The 18,042-nt window shown below is 37.8% G+C and overlaps 1 protein-coding gene across 1 annotated transcript; it reads left to right on the top strand.

Moving 5' to 3' along the window:
* The first annotated feature begins 2,197 nt into the window (after window positions 1-2,197).
* Window positions 2,198-17,805, top strand: LOC139150501 (uncharacterized). The gene is made up of 6 exons (XM_070722921.1): window positions 2,198-3,915; window positions 4,360-4,463; window positions 5,367-5,602; window positions 6,150-6,342; window positions 10,103-12,898; window positions 14,887-17,805. Exons 1-6 carry the CDS (start codon window positions 2,964-2,966, stop codon window positions 14,986-14,988), a joined length of 4,383 nt encoding a protein of 1,460 aa, XP_070579022.1. The 5' UTR covers window positions 2,198-2,963; the 3' UTR covers window positions 14,989-17,805.
* The last annotated feature ends 237 nt before the right edge of the window (window positions 17,806-18,042 follow it).

The following is an 18,042-nucleotide window of genomic DNA, read 5'->3' as shown; positions in this document are numbered from 1 at the left end:
ATTACGCCTAGTTGAACCATGAACCAATTCTTTGAGCTTTTTATCATTGGAAACCATGCTGTAATTTCTTGTCTTAAACGAGAGTTGACGATACAATACCCAGTTGTTCAAGTTACTGTATCCAGTTTCAAACAGGAGAAAGACTGAAGACTGTTGTATGTCTTCTACATTCTACCTCTGCTCGATGACTTGCCCAATAATTCTCCATTGCTTCTGTCGAGTACAAAGTAATACGATTTCGTAAGCAGCAAAACAACTGTCATCACTGTTGCTTGTTGAGCTGATGGGTACGTTGCTAAAATAATGACAAGATCAACCCATGTTTGTGTTTACATGTTAAGTACCAAAACACTGAGTATGTACAGTAGCTTGGTGTGATACGTGCTAGGTAAGTGATCTGTTTTATTTCAATCTTCCTCAGAGGTACCGTATTGTCAAATAGAAAGTAATCAAAAGTATCCTACAACTTTTAGATTCGAAAGGATTTGGATAAACATGGTAGCAGTGTAAAATTAAAAAATTATAGAAAGAGGAGATTGAATGAGTGACAAGCGTACAATCCATGACAATAAAGCAGGCTTACCAAAGGTGATCAGTCACGTTTATTTGTTTCAGCAAGATTTTAAAACCTAGATAAGCAAAACGTCAAGACCACTAGAAATACTTCAACGCCTTTTCTCACAAACTTTTAACTTTTCATCTGCCATACTTGGAGCTGATCGATCTTGAGAGGAACTTTCGCAAACTATCGAGAATTCGTAGGTACGATTTAAGGGTTCTCTGTTTACATCTTTTTGGCGCACGTAATTTCACTATCAAAAGTTTTGCGATCACCAACTATGCATGTTCTTATATCATCATAATGAATCGGTCCACCAACCTCCAAACTGTTAGAGTATTTGTCCGGCGAATATGTCTATCAAGTGCATATAGAAACTATTATAGGCTGCTTTCAAATTTGGAAAAGAGCATAGGGTCTCTTAGTGAAGGCCATAGCTGAACTATTGTAAAACGACACTGCTGTTAAGAAACGACCCACAGTCAGCTGCCTTGGCTTGAACATATGCATCATCAAACATTTATTTTCATCGCTTTGTTCATTATGAATACTTTGGGACAGGCAGACTATAGGAAGAGATGGATAAAACAACGCAAATTGAAATAAAAAACTGACAGGAAGTCGCTAGCAAATAAGGAAACGGAATGTAATGACTGCACACAAAAACTCGAATAGTAAAAACGTTTAACCGTAAAAATGTTTATAAACACTAGACGAACAAGACTTAATCAAGGTTGAAATACTCCCGAAACATGATATTGTTTTTACAGGTTTTTTTCCATGAAAATGTGCTATGGAATAGGGTAATCCATGTGAAGCTATCCTTTATTCCCGATACTGAATAGTTGAGAATCATCATGATGATATACACATATATCACAACATAAAATTCCTGCCATTTAATGTACCAAATGCAACCAACAAGTTGAAGAAAATCACAAAAATTTTAAATAGTTTAAACAAAGATAACGTGAATTCCACTTCTATGATACAAACGTCTGCTGCCGATGTCATGAAATGTGATTCCCTGTTGCTTTTACACACAATAACTCACCGGACACTTTAAGACTTCAACCGTATAACGCTTCGGTATCCAACATGGGTTATGCATTGAAGGTTAAACGAATCTATGGTTTCTAGACGATACATAAGAAGGTCGTTTTGTCGGCGGTGAGGTATTTGAGTAAATTGATATTGTAATCGAGATACGACATACGCCAGAAAAGAAAGTCGTAGGCGATAACCGTATTGTTTATACGTGTCATTTGATACGACGACACAGTCAGTTTTGTCAATCCGCAATTCAACTTCATTGCGGACATTTCAGTGCCTCAACGATACTGGACCGCCAAACGTGCCTACCTATGAGACGCATTTCATTTGCTATAAATAATACATTGCTTAAAGACGGTCACAGTAAATCGTCAAAGTAACATTAGGTTGACATTGATACCGGTTAAAGTCACATCACATTAATCAAATATGTATCATATAAGCTCTCTCTCTCTCTCTCTCTCTCTCTCTCTCTCTCTCTCTCTCTCTCTTGCTTGACCATGTTGACAGACTAGCTTTTATTTTCTCATCTTTTTATACATATGTGTGTGTGTTTGTGTATTGCTTTCAATTGTGAAGATTCTAACGAATTGCGTCACCGTTATCAAACGGTATGAAATATTATGTAAAAGAATTTGTTAAATGCAATTTTAGAAACTCGTCAGTATATAAGCGATCATGCAATTTATCACACACCTTCAGCTTTATGTCAACTAGAAATGAAAAAAGCAAACATTGCACGTAGACCATGGTGTCTATGTGGTGATCACTGTAAAAAGACATGCACAATACAATTTAGACTATTTCCTTAAGATGATATTCTTTATTTGACACTTCATCAAAATACACTGGACTAGAAAAGATAATTTGGATGAGGTTGATGCGAGAACTAAGATGTGGTATCGATGTAACTGGAAGTGAGCTATGCAACTTCTGTTCTATATAAAACAATCGCATTTCCCTGTTATTCATTGGGAAGATGACCTGCTGGCTTCTTTCATCGTTTTCAGTCAAATCATTAATAAGTGTGTCGGCATGACGTAACATTAACCACTTTGAAGTTTATAAGTGCAAACAACAATCTCCACATAATTTGTCAGTTCAGGTTCAAAGACTGGATTACGTTACAAATTCAATGGTATTGAAATAATTATTTCCTTTAAAGTCTTCTTCACAGGACATATTGATATAGATTGCAGTCGATCATGATATGACACTTCTGATATATAATTCCATAAGCGAGTTCATAATCCTCCCAAGCTAAGTGTTAATATTCGTTTTAATAGTATACGTTTTATCCTCTCACCTCAGTGACTCTTTCAGTGTTGGTAGTGAATGCTGAAGGGTAGCCATGTCCAACAATACAACTATCACTCAGAGTATAGAAGATGAAGCAATTCACATCATCACATCGGACAGTTTGAGCGTTGCCATGTGGATTATTGCCTTGACGACAATCATAAGCAATGCCGCCCTTCTCTTCACAAGATTGTATCAACAGAAAGAAACGTCGGCATTCGCATTATTTTTATCAGCATTATCTCTGAATCATATCATTACTGGGACTTATCTAACCATACTAACATCAGTGGATTCCTACAATGATAGTAACAACAATGTGAGAGAAGAGGAGTGGATCACTGGTTCCATATGTAAATTTATCGGGTTTCTCGGCTCATTTTCCGTTCAAATGTCAGTATGGATTGTACTAACACTGTCTATTACGCTGTATTGTCAACATTTCACACCAGGAAAATTGAACAGAAAGAACCCTACGTTTATGTTTGGAATTGTTATCTTCATCGAAGTTTGTTTTGTAACTATGTTGGCAGCTCTGCCATTACGTTCAAACTTAGACAGTACACCTGCCACAGAGGGCATCTTCTGTCTGAGGATATTCTTCCCGTCCTATTCAATGAGGATCTATAATGTTTTCATCGCGACATTGTTGGGTATTTGCATCTTCATTACATCATTTTTTATCTGCTACGTTAACAGCGATGTACGTCGACGACGGACAGCAGTACATGTCATCACCAGTGACGTCAATAATATAAAAGGCGGCAGTTCAACTGCTCGTAAACTATCCTGTTTGACTCTCTTACATGTTGTATGTTGGGTGCCTTCGCTGATAGTTAGTCTCAGTACGAACACAGGCGTAGTTGTTTCTGTCGACGTTTGTGAGTGGTTACTTTGGTTTGTTTTACCGATAAGTTCAGTACTTCACCCAATCTTGTACGTTTTTCTAACTGTCGATAACGGGAAGGAGCTTATAAAGATGTTCACAGAATGCAAGATAGGAGGTAAATCATGCTAGACCCAAATCTCTTCAGTGTTATCAATAAGTAGTGGCCTGAGCGTAATCTAGAAATGCCAATGTGATTAATGGACGTTACACGTTTTTGCTTGGCAAGTTGCCACTGGAAAATAATAACGCATGCTATTATTATTTGCTTAAACATTACAACTCCGAATAAAAAAGATAGCGCAAATTGCTTCTCGAGGAGTTTTGACATGAAGCGCGGATAGCTATAAATTAGGATTTCAATTTTGTAGTGCGGGCGTAGTGAATTGTGAGTCGCACTCTACTGTAATCCAGAACCTTTGAATGATTACAGCGTTTGGTGTCAACGTTTATTCAGTATAGCTTTCATATATATTGAGAGAAATTACATGTACATTACCGAACAATTAATACATTGTCGGTACTCAGACAACTTCTCTATATATCTGATTAACAATTTCAGAATTTATCAAAACGAGTCCCCAGACTGCAGAAATCAGCAATAATGCACCGAGCCGAGTTACATGGATAGCATCGGAACTCATGACCGCTGGCCATGATAAGGAGGTACGAACCGTCTACTACTACAAATGTAAGAAGATGTGCGGTCTTGAGTTCAAGGGCAGTGGATATGGAAGCCCGAGGCAATGGGCCAAAATGTTGTTGGTCTGAGGCAGCTATGCAGCTATCATTGTGGCATAGCTATAATAAGTAGTTACTGAGGGCCTGGACACATTTAATTGGGGAGGTGCAATTTGCGGTCGGGTCACTATATTTCATGAAATTGTTGGGGGAGCGGGGACTTTTACAATTTGTACAGGCATTAGCGGAGGGCCACTACTTTCGTGCGATTCTAGGATGAAATGTGACCAAAATGTCCAAATAGGCAACATGATAACATCTTCTGTATTACCCGCTCTAACGCTACACTTGACAGGTACATGTCTAAATCTTCACCCAAAATTTCGCTAAAATGATGCCATTTCAATAGTTCAATTTTCAAAAGTTTCTTTAAAGGGGTTCCCTTTTGACCCCTCCTGCATGACCACTGAATTGGTACAAAATGTCTCCCTTTTTTTTCTATGTAACGTAGAAGTTAATTGCTGTACTTTCATATTCATGGCCAGTACGTCTCAAAATTCACCGAATATACCACTAAGTGACATAATTTTAATAGCTAAATGTTTGAAAGAGTCTACATCTGACCTCTGAGAGACTGGTGCAATGCATTGTTGCATTGCACCACTTCTCATCACAAGTAATCCGCTTTTTCGGTCTTGCGGAAAAGTTCATATAGCAATTTCATATTCTGGTTTAAGTTTATTGCTGTTTCACAATACAGTACATTTTTAGTTTTTAAATAATATTTACTATTTCTCCTGCAAAATATATGCCTGCTGTTGTTTTAGCACATGGATAACTATGCGTGTAATTTCTTCCAATATGAGCTTTGTGAGATTATTATTTCAGAAAACTGCGATCATTGAGTGGAGCTACGATGGTGAAACAACTTCACATGGAATGCTGAAACTCTTCCATCCAACCAGAATTAAAGAGTGGCAAAACGAGATCAAGATTATGCTTAGATTGTCCCGTTATGATCAGCATCCGAATATTTCAGAATATGAATGGTACTCGGACTGCAACCACACGACGATTGAAAATTGTCCGCTCAGTTTATGGCGCCATTTCCAGAATTATAGCAGGTAAAGATCACAAGAATACGTCACAAAGATAAGTTTGTTAAACATCGTTTGATCCTTAGTAAAGTGAATATGGAAATCAATCACTCAATTCGGAAAGATAACTTCGGCATTGTGTGTGTGTTTGTGTGAGGGGCAGACTCTACTCTTTCCCATTGTGTTATAATACTGAAATAATGCTGCTTTAATATTAAATTGTTTTAAAATGTGTTCCGTCGGCAAGACTTACACAATTATCATTTATTTGCAAATTTACCGTTTTCGGACAATTATGTATACGATGGTAATGGCTTCTCTGAATTTGATTGAAGATGGAAGATGGATTTGTTACACAAATTAATATCGTGCAAAGGCATTAATTGGCAAAATTTTGCAAAGGAGTCTCAGAAATTTGATGATATTTCCACAATTACTGATTGCAACTGCTACGCTCCAGATAACTCTCATCATAATCATTCAAATCGTTCGATCTTCTCTCACCCATCGTTAATACGTTTGTCAACTTTTCCTTTAATAGACAACTTTTCATATGTTGCTAATGTTTTGGCAGATATATTTGCACTGGCCTGTACAAACATGGATCACTCAGGCGTTTATTTATTAATCACCGAAGCAGTTTGACAGATGCAAATATACATGCAATTGCTGATCAAATAGCTTCTGGTCTTCAATATTTACATGGAATGCGCATTGTACACAACAACTTGACCTCAACGAGTGTTTTGGTCGGCGGAAACCTTCAGGTAAAATGATTTTTTGTGATGTCACAGAGCCGTGTCCATGCATGTTTAACGTTGAAGTACAGAACAGATGATAATGAACACATCAAAGATGCATGGTATTAGAGAATTACCTCTGCTCCAGCCATGTTCAAATTACGTTGCCTCCGATTTTAGAATGAGATGAAAAGTAAGAATGGGTAGAGAACGTCACATGGAAAAGTAAAACCATTTTTATAACCAGAACCTTGAACATGTAACTATAGTTGTTAGCGTTCTTTGCAAAAATACAGATTACGCGCCTCGGGGACAGATATTTGACGTTCAAATTTTTCCCAAACCTTTGTGGTCTATAACTTGTGGGGGTTCATTTTTAAAACCCCTTGGAGTAAAAAGCATTTCCACATTTTCTTAGTATCTTTCAAAATTTAAAAATGTTGTTCTTCTCCATAAAGTTAGCACAGGGACGGCCGCTATTCTAAATTTTGAATATCGGTAAATCTTTGATGATTTGTTTCTCTGGTAACAGTTTTGTATTCTTAATTTGGAAAGAGAATATAGTTGAAAGTCTCCTTGAGGTAACTTTGAGAACCAGTTTAAGTCTCTCTGTTTCCGAGGCACATACTATCCAAATCATAAATGATAAGTACCTGGTATATCTACAACGATAAAAACTTCCATATGACCTGGTGTGTAAGGATTCCCTTGTTTTGCTCCGATGAAGAAAACGTTTTCACTGTTTGACGTTCTAGCAAGATGAGATCACAAACGATATCAGATACGTTTTAATGAGTTGACGATCCCTGCAATTTATCCATGCTATTGTGTTTAAAAATCTTTATAAAATGCAGCTCATTTTCAGTAAACTCTTTATAATCTGTAAAGTAATTCTACTTATCGATAATTTGTTGTGATAGACTCTAGACGGCTTCACATACATATGTATATTATGATGTCTCTCTGCAGATAGCATCAATATGCTGAAGTAGACAGACTCACTAGAACAAATTAATCAAAATGTCAGATATAAATTAAATGTACATACTTGCTGAAGCAGGATAAATTGACAATATCAATGAAAGAGTATACAGGACTTGTAGACTTTTGAGTGTTTTTTTATACCAGTTTTGACTTAAGACCGTGTCATACCTTGACGATTTAGCCAGCGTATGCCAACCGTATGAAAAAATTTGCGAATACGCTGGGCGTACGTCGAATACGTTATGGGTAAGTTTTGTGTCGGTTAAGAGCACGCTAAGCACTCTGGTATACGTCGAGGTCGTCGAAAACTTTTGTGCATGCACAAAACTTTTCGACGTATCCCAGCGTATGGCTCATACCACAGGTTCTCGTAACGTTGCTTGGATAGTCGTTCGAGGCGGGCTGCCGCAGGTCGCCGTTTACGTGGAAAGTAGTAAACGGTATGGAAAGCCGTTCGGGACCCCCGGCGACAACAGTCAAACCAATGCAAAATTACATAGGAATGCAGCGGCGACAACTGTTACACAAATCTGGCAGTACAACTGGCGACAACAACAGAATTTTGACCGGCACCGACAACTCCAGAGCCGACAACTGTAGAATATCACCCGACACCTACAACTTATCACCCGACAGGCGCCCTTCTCAATCCCAGGTTCTCGCATTAGCAAATGTGTCAACAGCCCATTAACAGTTTGTCATTCTTTTGTTTTCCATTGAATATTTTATCAAGTAACTAATATTTATATTAGATAAATCTGATAATTGAGTGGGGGCTTTAAAAGCCGACACCTACAACTACAGCTGGCTCACTGGCCCGGCAGCGGCAGCGCAATTCGGCAGCGCTGTTCATTTGGAAGCGCCTGCGCAATTTGATTGTACTCGATGCCGCTGGCGACAACTCTAGTCAATTCACAGGCGACCCAATAAGTATTACTGAGTTTTTCACAGTGTTTTCTCTATCATTTTCTCTTCTTTCTTCATGCTCTGAATGATCGGAATAAATAAAATAAATGGTTTATATAACATAACCTAGCCTCTGTGACTCTTTATTTATTTTACACTCCATTACAAGGACGTATATCTCTCATACACACATGCTGTAATTAATTAGTCAACACAACTAATTATGCTAATCCGTGGACTTATCAGGGATTTTACGGGTTGGTCAACATCGCGAAAGATAGGAATGGTTACTAAAACCTTTTTCATTAACATCACTATCTTTCCGATGTTGACCAACCTCTGATAAGTCCACGGATTAGCATAATTAGTTGTGTTGACTAATCAATTACAGCATGTGTGTATGAGAGATATACGTCCTTGTAATGGAGTGTAAAATGAATAAAGAGCCAAGAGGCTATAGGTTAGGCTATATAGCCATTTATTTTATTTACTACGATCAGTCAGAGCATGAAGAAAAGGAGAGGGATTGACAGTGACAGAGAAAACTGAGAAAAACTCAATAATAAGCTTATCAATATGTATGGGCCGCCTATGGTTACAATTCAAGCGGCGCCTACAACAGTGGTTTGTTCATTAGTAAACGCATGCGCACTAAGTTGTACCAAAATCCGCTTGCGACAACTCTTGGCCCTGCTTGCAGCGGCGGCGATAGACTCTCCACAGTCGCTGTGCCTTGTTTTGTGCGCGCCGCGATGGGCCTGCATTCGAAGGCTGTGCAGCTGTGAGCACGCGCTGCCAGACACAGCGACTGTCGGTTCTTGCAAGTATATGAATATTCATAAGGGTAGTGATGTCAAAAGAAAACATATCTAACTGGGCGGAGGGAATATATACTAGTAGCTGATAGACTTATATACGCGGTATATTTTTATTTTTCATTTTTAATCTATTTGGCTATGGTACTTGTCATTTTTGTTTTGATTGACGGATGTGTGGAGTTCTATAAAGTACCCGGATCAGGCAGAAATCCGACCGGTCGCTTGCAAGAACGTCCAGACCCTGGGATTCGCGTCGCGTCTCTGAAGGGCGCGCGCGTGTTCCAACAGGGAAGAACGCGAATCGCAGGGTCTCTGCCAGACTACGGCGGCGATAGTGCTGCTCATTGGTAGGCGCATGCGCATTTACATGATACCAAATGCCGCTGGCGGCAACTCTGGGCACTGCTTGCAGCGGCGGCGACGGTGGTGCTCACTACCAAACGCATGCGCATTTAGATTATACACAAGACCTACCAGTCTGACAGTGCTGTTAATGATTATTGTCAGTAATGCAGTTTTAAGTTCTATCGCCTCGAACGACTATCCAAGCAACGTTACGAGAACCTGTGGCTCATACGTCCGGCATACGTGGGACATTAAGTTGTAGTTAGGTTATGCGCTCGTGGACACACATTCACACACGTTACTTGTAAGTTACTCATAACAGAAGTCGAAATGCGTCAAGATAATTGTCTAGCGTACACAAAACGTATTTTTAACCTATGAGTACGTTATGAATACGTTATTTATATGCCCAAAATTGAAATATACATCGTAAATTCAGCAAGCCAGTGTTTTAAAGAAATTTTGATACGTCGGCATACGCTGGCTAAATCGTCAAGGTGTGACAGGGCCCTTACTGAGACAGCCAAATTTTCATTAAAGTATTAAGCATATATCTGTAAAGTTTTCAACACCGAGGTATTTATCTACATTATGTGTTGTCAAGCTCTGCAATTTATTCATAGTGATAGTGTCGACTGTTGTTATTTCATGTAATTCGAAAGGTTTGTGTACTCTCTGTTCTTGTTAAAGCAGTCGTTTTACAAGTAACATGTCGCTACTTCCCCCTCTTTCAGACCATGATTCTAGAAGTTGTCATTTCTGACTTCAATAAGGCCATGGATTTGTCGAACCTAAGCCAGGAACCAACTAAGTATTTTTTCATACAAAGAACATGTTGCTGCCTTACAGTTCCTGCTTCTGAAAGATTGGCAACACCCGCTGGAATTCGAAGTTATGCTTTCTCTTTTGACATTAGATCTTTCGCTCTCGTCTTGTTAGAAATGCTTGCATGGTTAGAGCAAGCCGATGATTCATTGAACTCCATCAAATGTTCCGTGCTCGGAAACAAGGGCAACTTTTATGAAATACGTCAAAGTTGCAATCCAGGAGTGATTAGAAAGACAAACCGCTCTGTCTCACAAACATCGCCAAGATCACATGTATCACAGCATCTGACAGAGCGAATGGTGATCGAATCTACCGCACCCGACACTTTGTCAAAAGATGATGATTTAGCACTCTCCCCAATAGACGATATGAGAAGTCAAATAAGTGTTAGATCAACTCCCAAGTTGATCCAGTTCACAGAAACTGTTAACGAGGCAAATCTTGACATAGTTCGACCCACTGCAGCACATCCATTGAAGAGCACTGATAGAACTGCAATCACGTCAGATAAACCAGTCATCGTTAATGTCCGTCAAGCACCTGTTGAGAACCAAGTTGACAATACCAGAGAAATAGGTCACTGCGATCTGCCACCACGGACATTTCAACATTCACTGAAAAGCGCGTTTAAAGTTCTAAACACGAAGGAGAAACTTTCGCTGTCAAGACTATCTTTAAGGAAAATTGGTTCAGAGAAAGTTTTCCCCAAAAGTCACCGATCAGCGGACGTTTACAGAGTCGAAGCAACGCCTGAGTGGACAAAGCAGATTTGTACTAATGAAGAGTTCAAGGAAACTACTGCAAAAAGAATATATGCGGACGTTAATAATGTCATTTCCTGTAATCATGAAACAATAACAAATCATGACGATGGAGATAAAATATTGAAATCAAATTCAAAATTACAGATATGCCGTACAACTCTACAAAGAACAATTAAATCTAATGAAAACAATACATTCATATTTTCTTCTACCTGTGAACTACACAGCCGGTGTGAGTCAAAGTCTTTCACATTTGACAAAACTCCGAAATCGACACCTAGCAATACTTTGAAGACAAGTCCAAATCTTACTGGAATAAGTAAAAAGTTAAAGGTCGATAATATTGACTCAGAATCGAATGATAAATCGGTTTTTCAGACGACGGTTCAAAACCACGTAAAGGAAAACAATGATCAACGAAGAAAGCCACAAAAACATCGGTCAGGTGTAACTCATGACACCTGTAACCATCAAAAGATGACAACCATGGAAAAAGCGAGGGTAACACGTGTGCCAGTACCAATACCAAAAGATTTAAGTTTTGCCACATTGGGGGACTCTACCTCTGACTCGGCAAATGATGGTACAAATAGTCACAAACTCGACGGAAAAAGGCCTAATGGAATAATGAATACAAGTCGTGATTTAGTTGAACGAAATGAAAGAGGATCCATGCAAGCGGTCTGTAACGAAAATGTTTATCTTTACGATCACTTGCGATACCAACACTCCAAATCCAACATGCTTTCAAACACAGACATCAGGTATCATGCCGAAGTAAGACTACCAAACTCACAAAGTCAAAAAAGCTCCCAACCAAGAAAGCAAAAGCCATTGTTAAACAGCCAAATGAGCATGGGGAACCGTGAACGCACTTATCTGGCAGAGAAGATGCGAGCATTAGCGTCCTCCAAGAAACAAAAACACAGGAGATTGCCATTGGTTCCACCTTCTTCTTTTGAGAACATATCGTCATCGAAAAGTAATACATCGTCTGATTTTGGAGAGTTGTTTGATGTCCCAACACAGTGTGCAGTTGATGATGAACTTCATGAAAAGTCAGGAGTAACATCACTGACAACACTGTCAACCCCTGACAAGGAGTGGAGAGAAGACAAAACAAAACACTCTCCTCTCACATATACAGCTAGTCGACGTGTAAAATCACCTACCCAACATGAACCGTTCTTTGACATTAAATCGACAAAATCTGAAGTATCAAAACAGGAGAACCACTCTTTCGTCAGTTTTAATATTCATAAAGAAATGGAACATTTGTCCAAGCAAGATTTAAAGATTTTGGCCGAACCTAAGCGATATGCTGGAATCAGTCCGGGCATTGATTCGCAGCATAAAGTGTTGCAATCGAAAAAACTGTTAAAGACTAGACGTCAATTTGTGGAAGACGTGCCTCGCTGTGTTAATGAAGAGGGTGGTATGGACGATGATAGGTCAATAAAAGGATGGCCAACAGATATTGATATTAAATCGGATAGAAAGATAAACAGCGACGAATCCACATCATCTATGATTAGGTACCCAGTCAGACGAGATGACATTTTTGAGCAGTCAATTTCGCAACTATCCGAATCAGTTGAGGCGAGTCGATTCCAAAAACAAATGAGTGACGCAAGTAGTGATAAATCTAAAGAAGACGACTTAACACAGATACCAAACGCATGTTCACAAGTGACATGTTTATCACGACCAGACAAATCATGTGTGATGAGCGCTGATGAAGAAGGGATGGAAAATCTTGTGGATGATACACCAACAGAAGACAGATATGGTCATTTGGATTACTATCAACAGTTAAGGATGTTGTTTCCTTGGTTTATTAAAGAACGATCGTTGCTGTCCAGAAGAGATATACTGACTGAATCCTTGAATCAAATCTTCACCTGTACAGAGTCTGAAACTGGAAATCTAAGACAAAATGTAAGTTAGTGTCGTCACATACCACACCTTTTATATACAGAGTAACTATTGTTATACACTGAGTATGCTCAGATTTAATATTAAGTATTCGCACATGTTGGAGGCTTTTTTATTATACACAGGGAAGGGGGAGGGATACTCCTATTGAAAGGTGTAAAAATGATTTTTTCTCATCTGAAAAACCCTCAAATAGAGTCGATAATGAAAATATCCCTCTTCGTATGGAAAATCTTTACATGTATAGAGTAACGGTAAAATTCACGAGTTTGTCGATAATTTCTGACAATGGGTCAATTTTTAAAATATAAATTGGTAGATGTTTTAAACAAGGGCAGCATACCCCGTGTGAAAATATTGGTGTAACGACACTATACCACGAATACAATAGGAGGCCTTCAATGATAACGATATACGGGGTACTTTGGTCAGGCCCTCAAGTCACTCCTTAAAAAGATGTCATATGTTCATCGTTCATAAAACCTCAGACAAGAGGGAGTCATTTTTATAGTTGATTTACGGTTAATAGAATCAATCAAGTGAAGCATTAGTGTCACAGGAGGAAAGTGCTTACAAATAATGTTTTCATACACGAAAACAATGTGCAAACAGAATCAAGTATTCTTCTAAGGAGAAAAACAGCGTAACAGATTGTTAACGTTTTACGTAAAATCAGTGCCTTTTTGCTGCACGATAACAATGTGATTCGAAACGGTTATACTGAAAACAATAGTTTAACAGTGTAAATACTATAGTATATTTATTATCCATAAACGTACCAACAATATATTTGGCCATCCATTTACAGATTTGATATTTCACTAAACATCGAAAACTATCTTTAAAAAAACTACATTGAGATCGCGCTCCTGTGCATTAATATCTTCGATGTCAACATGTTGAACAGTTCAAGCAGAGAGACAAAAAGATAGCGTCACAGATTTACCTAAGAGTCCAGTTAAAGGGGGGTCGTCGGAACTGCGCGTGTGCGACTTTCTTGCTTACAAACATAGTATTTCATGCATGATATCTAGATGCATAACGTCAACATAGCTACAATATTTAAATTTTACGATATTCATTGTTAACATGTGTTAACTTTCATCGTCGTAGGGGTCCCTGGCAACCTTTGAGCAGAGTTTCGCGACGACCGACCCCCCCCCCCCCACAGTATTAAAGTGAGGCTACCTACAATTCTCCATGATCTGTACACACGGATATCACTCACTGAGCTGACGCAAATTTCTTCTGTACACAGAACAGCTCGGTCCATATTTCAAAATTCTGGCAACATAGTTCTGATAATCATAATTTTCTGATTTCTCACTGTGAATAATGAGAAGATCAATCCCTTTTCCGCGGAGAAGATAGCAATTTTGTAATTTTGTCGACATAGATTTTTGACAGCCATACACAATATTTTCAAGGAAACTAAGGGAATAAGTTGCATCTGTGTTGGCAAAAGAAAGGGTATTGATTTTTTTTAATTTTCGTAACAAAGGAAATTTGCATGTCTGACAGGTGATAACTTTATCTTTACAAGTGTGCAATTTTTAGCACCTCCAAACATCAACTTTTCGTTAATTTACTTTTGAATTTCAAACATTATCAATAATTTTGGAACATAGTTTTAACAAATAATCCTGAACTTAAATTATAAGTTAAAAATTGTTAAGGAACTGATAAAACTGAAAAAGCCTTTAGCAAAAAATATCTGAGTGAACAAATCATGGGGCATTGTGGGTAGCCTCACTTACTGTGCCCCCTCCCTTTAAAATTGTTTCATGATATATGCTTTCATTTGTGTGAGTAGTCCAAATGGACCGATATCATCGGGTTTTTTGCATTGATATCCTAGAACCTGGTCGCGCATGTCAAGTTCTGTGAACCTAAAACTATTACTTTCGTACATAAGCCCATCAAGGCCAGGGTTATATTCGATATTGTAGTCTGGGAATCTTTAATTCGTTCTTCATTTTTTTATGTCACAGCTTCTGAAGATTGTAGACCAATGTTGGTCACGTGATCCAGCACCCACAGCAGATGAATTGCGGATGATGCTGTTTGATTCCCTTCCAGTCACAGAAATATAAACAACATCGATGGAAAATTTTAATCTTTCTTTGCTTAGGCCAACCTGTTGCTATATATTGAATGATGCTATAATTGAATGCCTAGCACATATTGTTGTGATGTGATATGAAGTGGAGGGTAATATCAGCTTATATATTGGTGATTAATTTTGTACAGGGGAAAGTCGATTATGTGTAGTGGTTAATTACATTGAAAAAAGGATAGATCCAGTCTTTCGTTGTCATGAAATTATAATTCCGTCTGTATTATGTTTCTATACTTCATATTCATTACACAAGGAAATTGTAGCTTTAAGTTAAAACTTAGGGTAAAAAAGCCCTTCCAAAACTTTGACGAATTAATATATTTACCGTCCGATTTATTGATACATAAAATATTTTATCCCTCACACATGTACCAAAAAATTGATGAAATAAAAAATTATAAACAACACGATTGGAACTAATTTGCGATAATTGGATGGTGAAGTAATGCCGATTTAATCTACAAGTGTAATCTCATCTGCTTTTCTTTTTACATTACACACTTGTTTTTATGAGTTATTTATATTATTGCAACATTCATCTATCTGGCACCTAACACTTTTGAGAAATTTAAAAAATATGAAAATCCAATTATCCCAAATTAGTTCCAATCGAGTTAAACATTTAAGTTAAAAGTGCTTTATATTATGGGTTGATTGTCGCGGTCCTCGTTCGTCAACATGATGATACTCTTTCCTCGGAAACTTCAATATTTTGTTATGAGCGTCTTATTTGAATTTGTTCAAATGATGACGAAATTTGCGCGTTCAATGTTTTTCGCTTTATTTTATCAGTTTTAGCAAACCAACTGTGGTAAGCTTGCTGATGTTAGAATCATAAAATTACTTTAATAAAATCCACATATAATGTTCAAGTTTTTGCCCAATATTACACTTTCGCTCAAATGTTGAAACTTTAAGACCAACATTTACAGGGCAAATTTTCTCACTTTTGGTTAGAGATTTGTTTTCAGTGTATTTTATAAAAACATGGCTCACATCCAAGTGACAACTTTTTTCTGGCTATACTGACTGATGACAAAGTGTCTAGCCAATTGTGTGTGGAGTCCTCCAGATATCTTTATTCAATATTTTTTTGTGTCTTTGATTAATGTTTGGAAAATACCCTAGTTTTGAAAGTACTTTTTATTGATATTTTATTGAGAATTGTCCTTTTATATGGAATTTGTATCTTTCTATTCCTTACCACAAAGAAAATTCTAGGCTTACAACTTTTACTGGTTTATTACATTTTGTAGGGTAATGCAACTTTGTAATAGTAGCAAGACTGCCAGATATCAATATACATATGGTACTCTAATAATGTATTGTTCACTTTTAAATTTTGTCTGAAGGATACAATTATTACAAACCATGCAAGTGGATTATTACAGGAAACCGTTCCTCATGAATGATCAATTCATATTATGTAATAGAATAAAAATACATTTATTCTGTTTTTGTTGCAGAATATCTCTTGGCAGGAAAAGGGTTAAACTAATATGTCCATAATTGTGGTGCAATTTTGAACACTACAATGTACACACACTAAACAGCACCGTGTTATTAACCCTTTTCCTGCCAAGTCCATATTTCACCATCAGGTCAAAATGGTTAAAATTAATGAAACACAACATATTCCATATGGTGTATTTTAACATAATAAGTACATTTGAAAGCTGTTGAAAACATAAATACTGTAAACTTGATTATTTTGGACTAAAGATGCTATTATAACAGACAAAGCCCAGTGGGTGAAAATACGTCATGTTTTGGCTCAAAACCGCTTTTTACTGACTTTGCTGATGGAGAAGTGATACTGTCTGGCAGGAAAAGGGTTAATGTCCCTCTATGTGCATCTTGTTCCATTGGTCAGCAAAACACATTCAAATTTTAAAAACTTCAAATGTGTTTTGTTGAAAAGCAATCAATCTGAATTATATTACCATGCCCTGTCCACGTGACTGCCCACAAATACACAGTAATGGTTTGTTTTCATGCCCGTGAATATGAATAATATCGTAAGCATAGTAACTTTACAGCTAAAATGAAAATTGCGATTTGTACAAAGATCATAATCAACCACAAAATAAAATGGAGCACTTGTGGGCCAAGTTTAGACACTTTTTTCAAAAAAAATCTCTGGATTTGCAAAATTTTTGCAGTGCGCACACTGCTCACTGACAAGTTCTGGGGCCCCGTTGTCATTCGCAAGAAAATTTTCGTAACTTTTGTCGGCTCTTTGGGGTTAGTTGATAATATAATGGAAACAAGTCATCGTTGATGACATAGTCCCCACTTGTTAATGGGTACTTTAATTACAAGTCCTCAGAGAGGATAGGGTCCTCTTCATTAATTAGGTCTGTGATTAAAAACACTGCGATACAGATGGGGCTTAATGGCTGAGAACGAGTTCCATGGTTGTGAAAACATAAAACCAATGTAGGCTGCCATCCTAATTACAAAAGATCATTAAATGACTCAATTAGTAATTAATCGACAGGATGTTACCAAACATTTTTGCATCCTATCATAACGCCGATAGATTATCACCAGTACCATATTTTATATAGTTTGATGCAGTTCTCCTGGACATTCACCCTAAAAACAAGTTTGAATGAAACTGCTCTAGGCATCTCTAAGATATCTGCGTGAACAGATGGACACAAGCACTGACGCACGCACCGACGCATGCACAGACATAACCAAACCTATAAGTGCCCCCGGACGGTGTCCGTGGGGACTAATAACAGACTCCACGCTGACCATTAACGTTTATTTATGGGTGCGGGTGAGAGGAAAGCCAAAATTAACAGGCTTGGCAAGCCTTGCCCGTCAATTTTTAGTTTTCCTCTCGCCCTTGCCCATAAATAAACGTCAATGGTTAGCGCATTGTGCATTATTTCTATAATGTAATGATCAACTTATTCTCAAAATTATCATCTGAAAACAATTCGTAATGAGCTGAACTCAAAATGAAGTTCAACATTACCCTATCCATGAATAGAGCCAGTGGATAGTGAAACCGCAA

The sequence above is a fragment of the Ptychodera flava genome, chromosome 14, assembly GCF_041260155.1.
Source record: "Ptychodera flava strain L36383 chromosome 14, AS_Pfla_20210202, whole genome shotgun sequence".
Taxonomy (NCBI): domain Eukaryota; kingdom Metazoa; phylum Hemichordata; class Enteropneusta; family Ptychoderidae; genus Ptychodera; species Ptychodera flava.
This window is presented reverse-complemented; position numbering and strand designations above follow the sequence as displayed.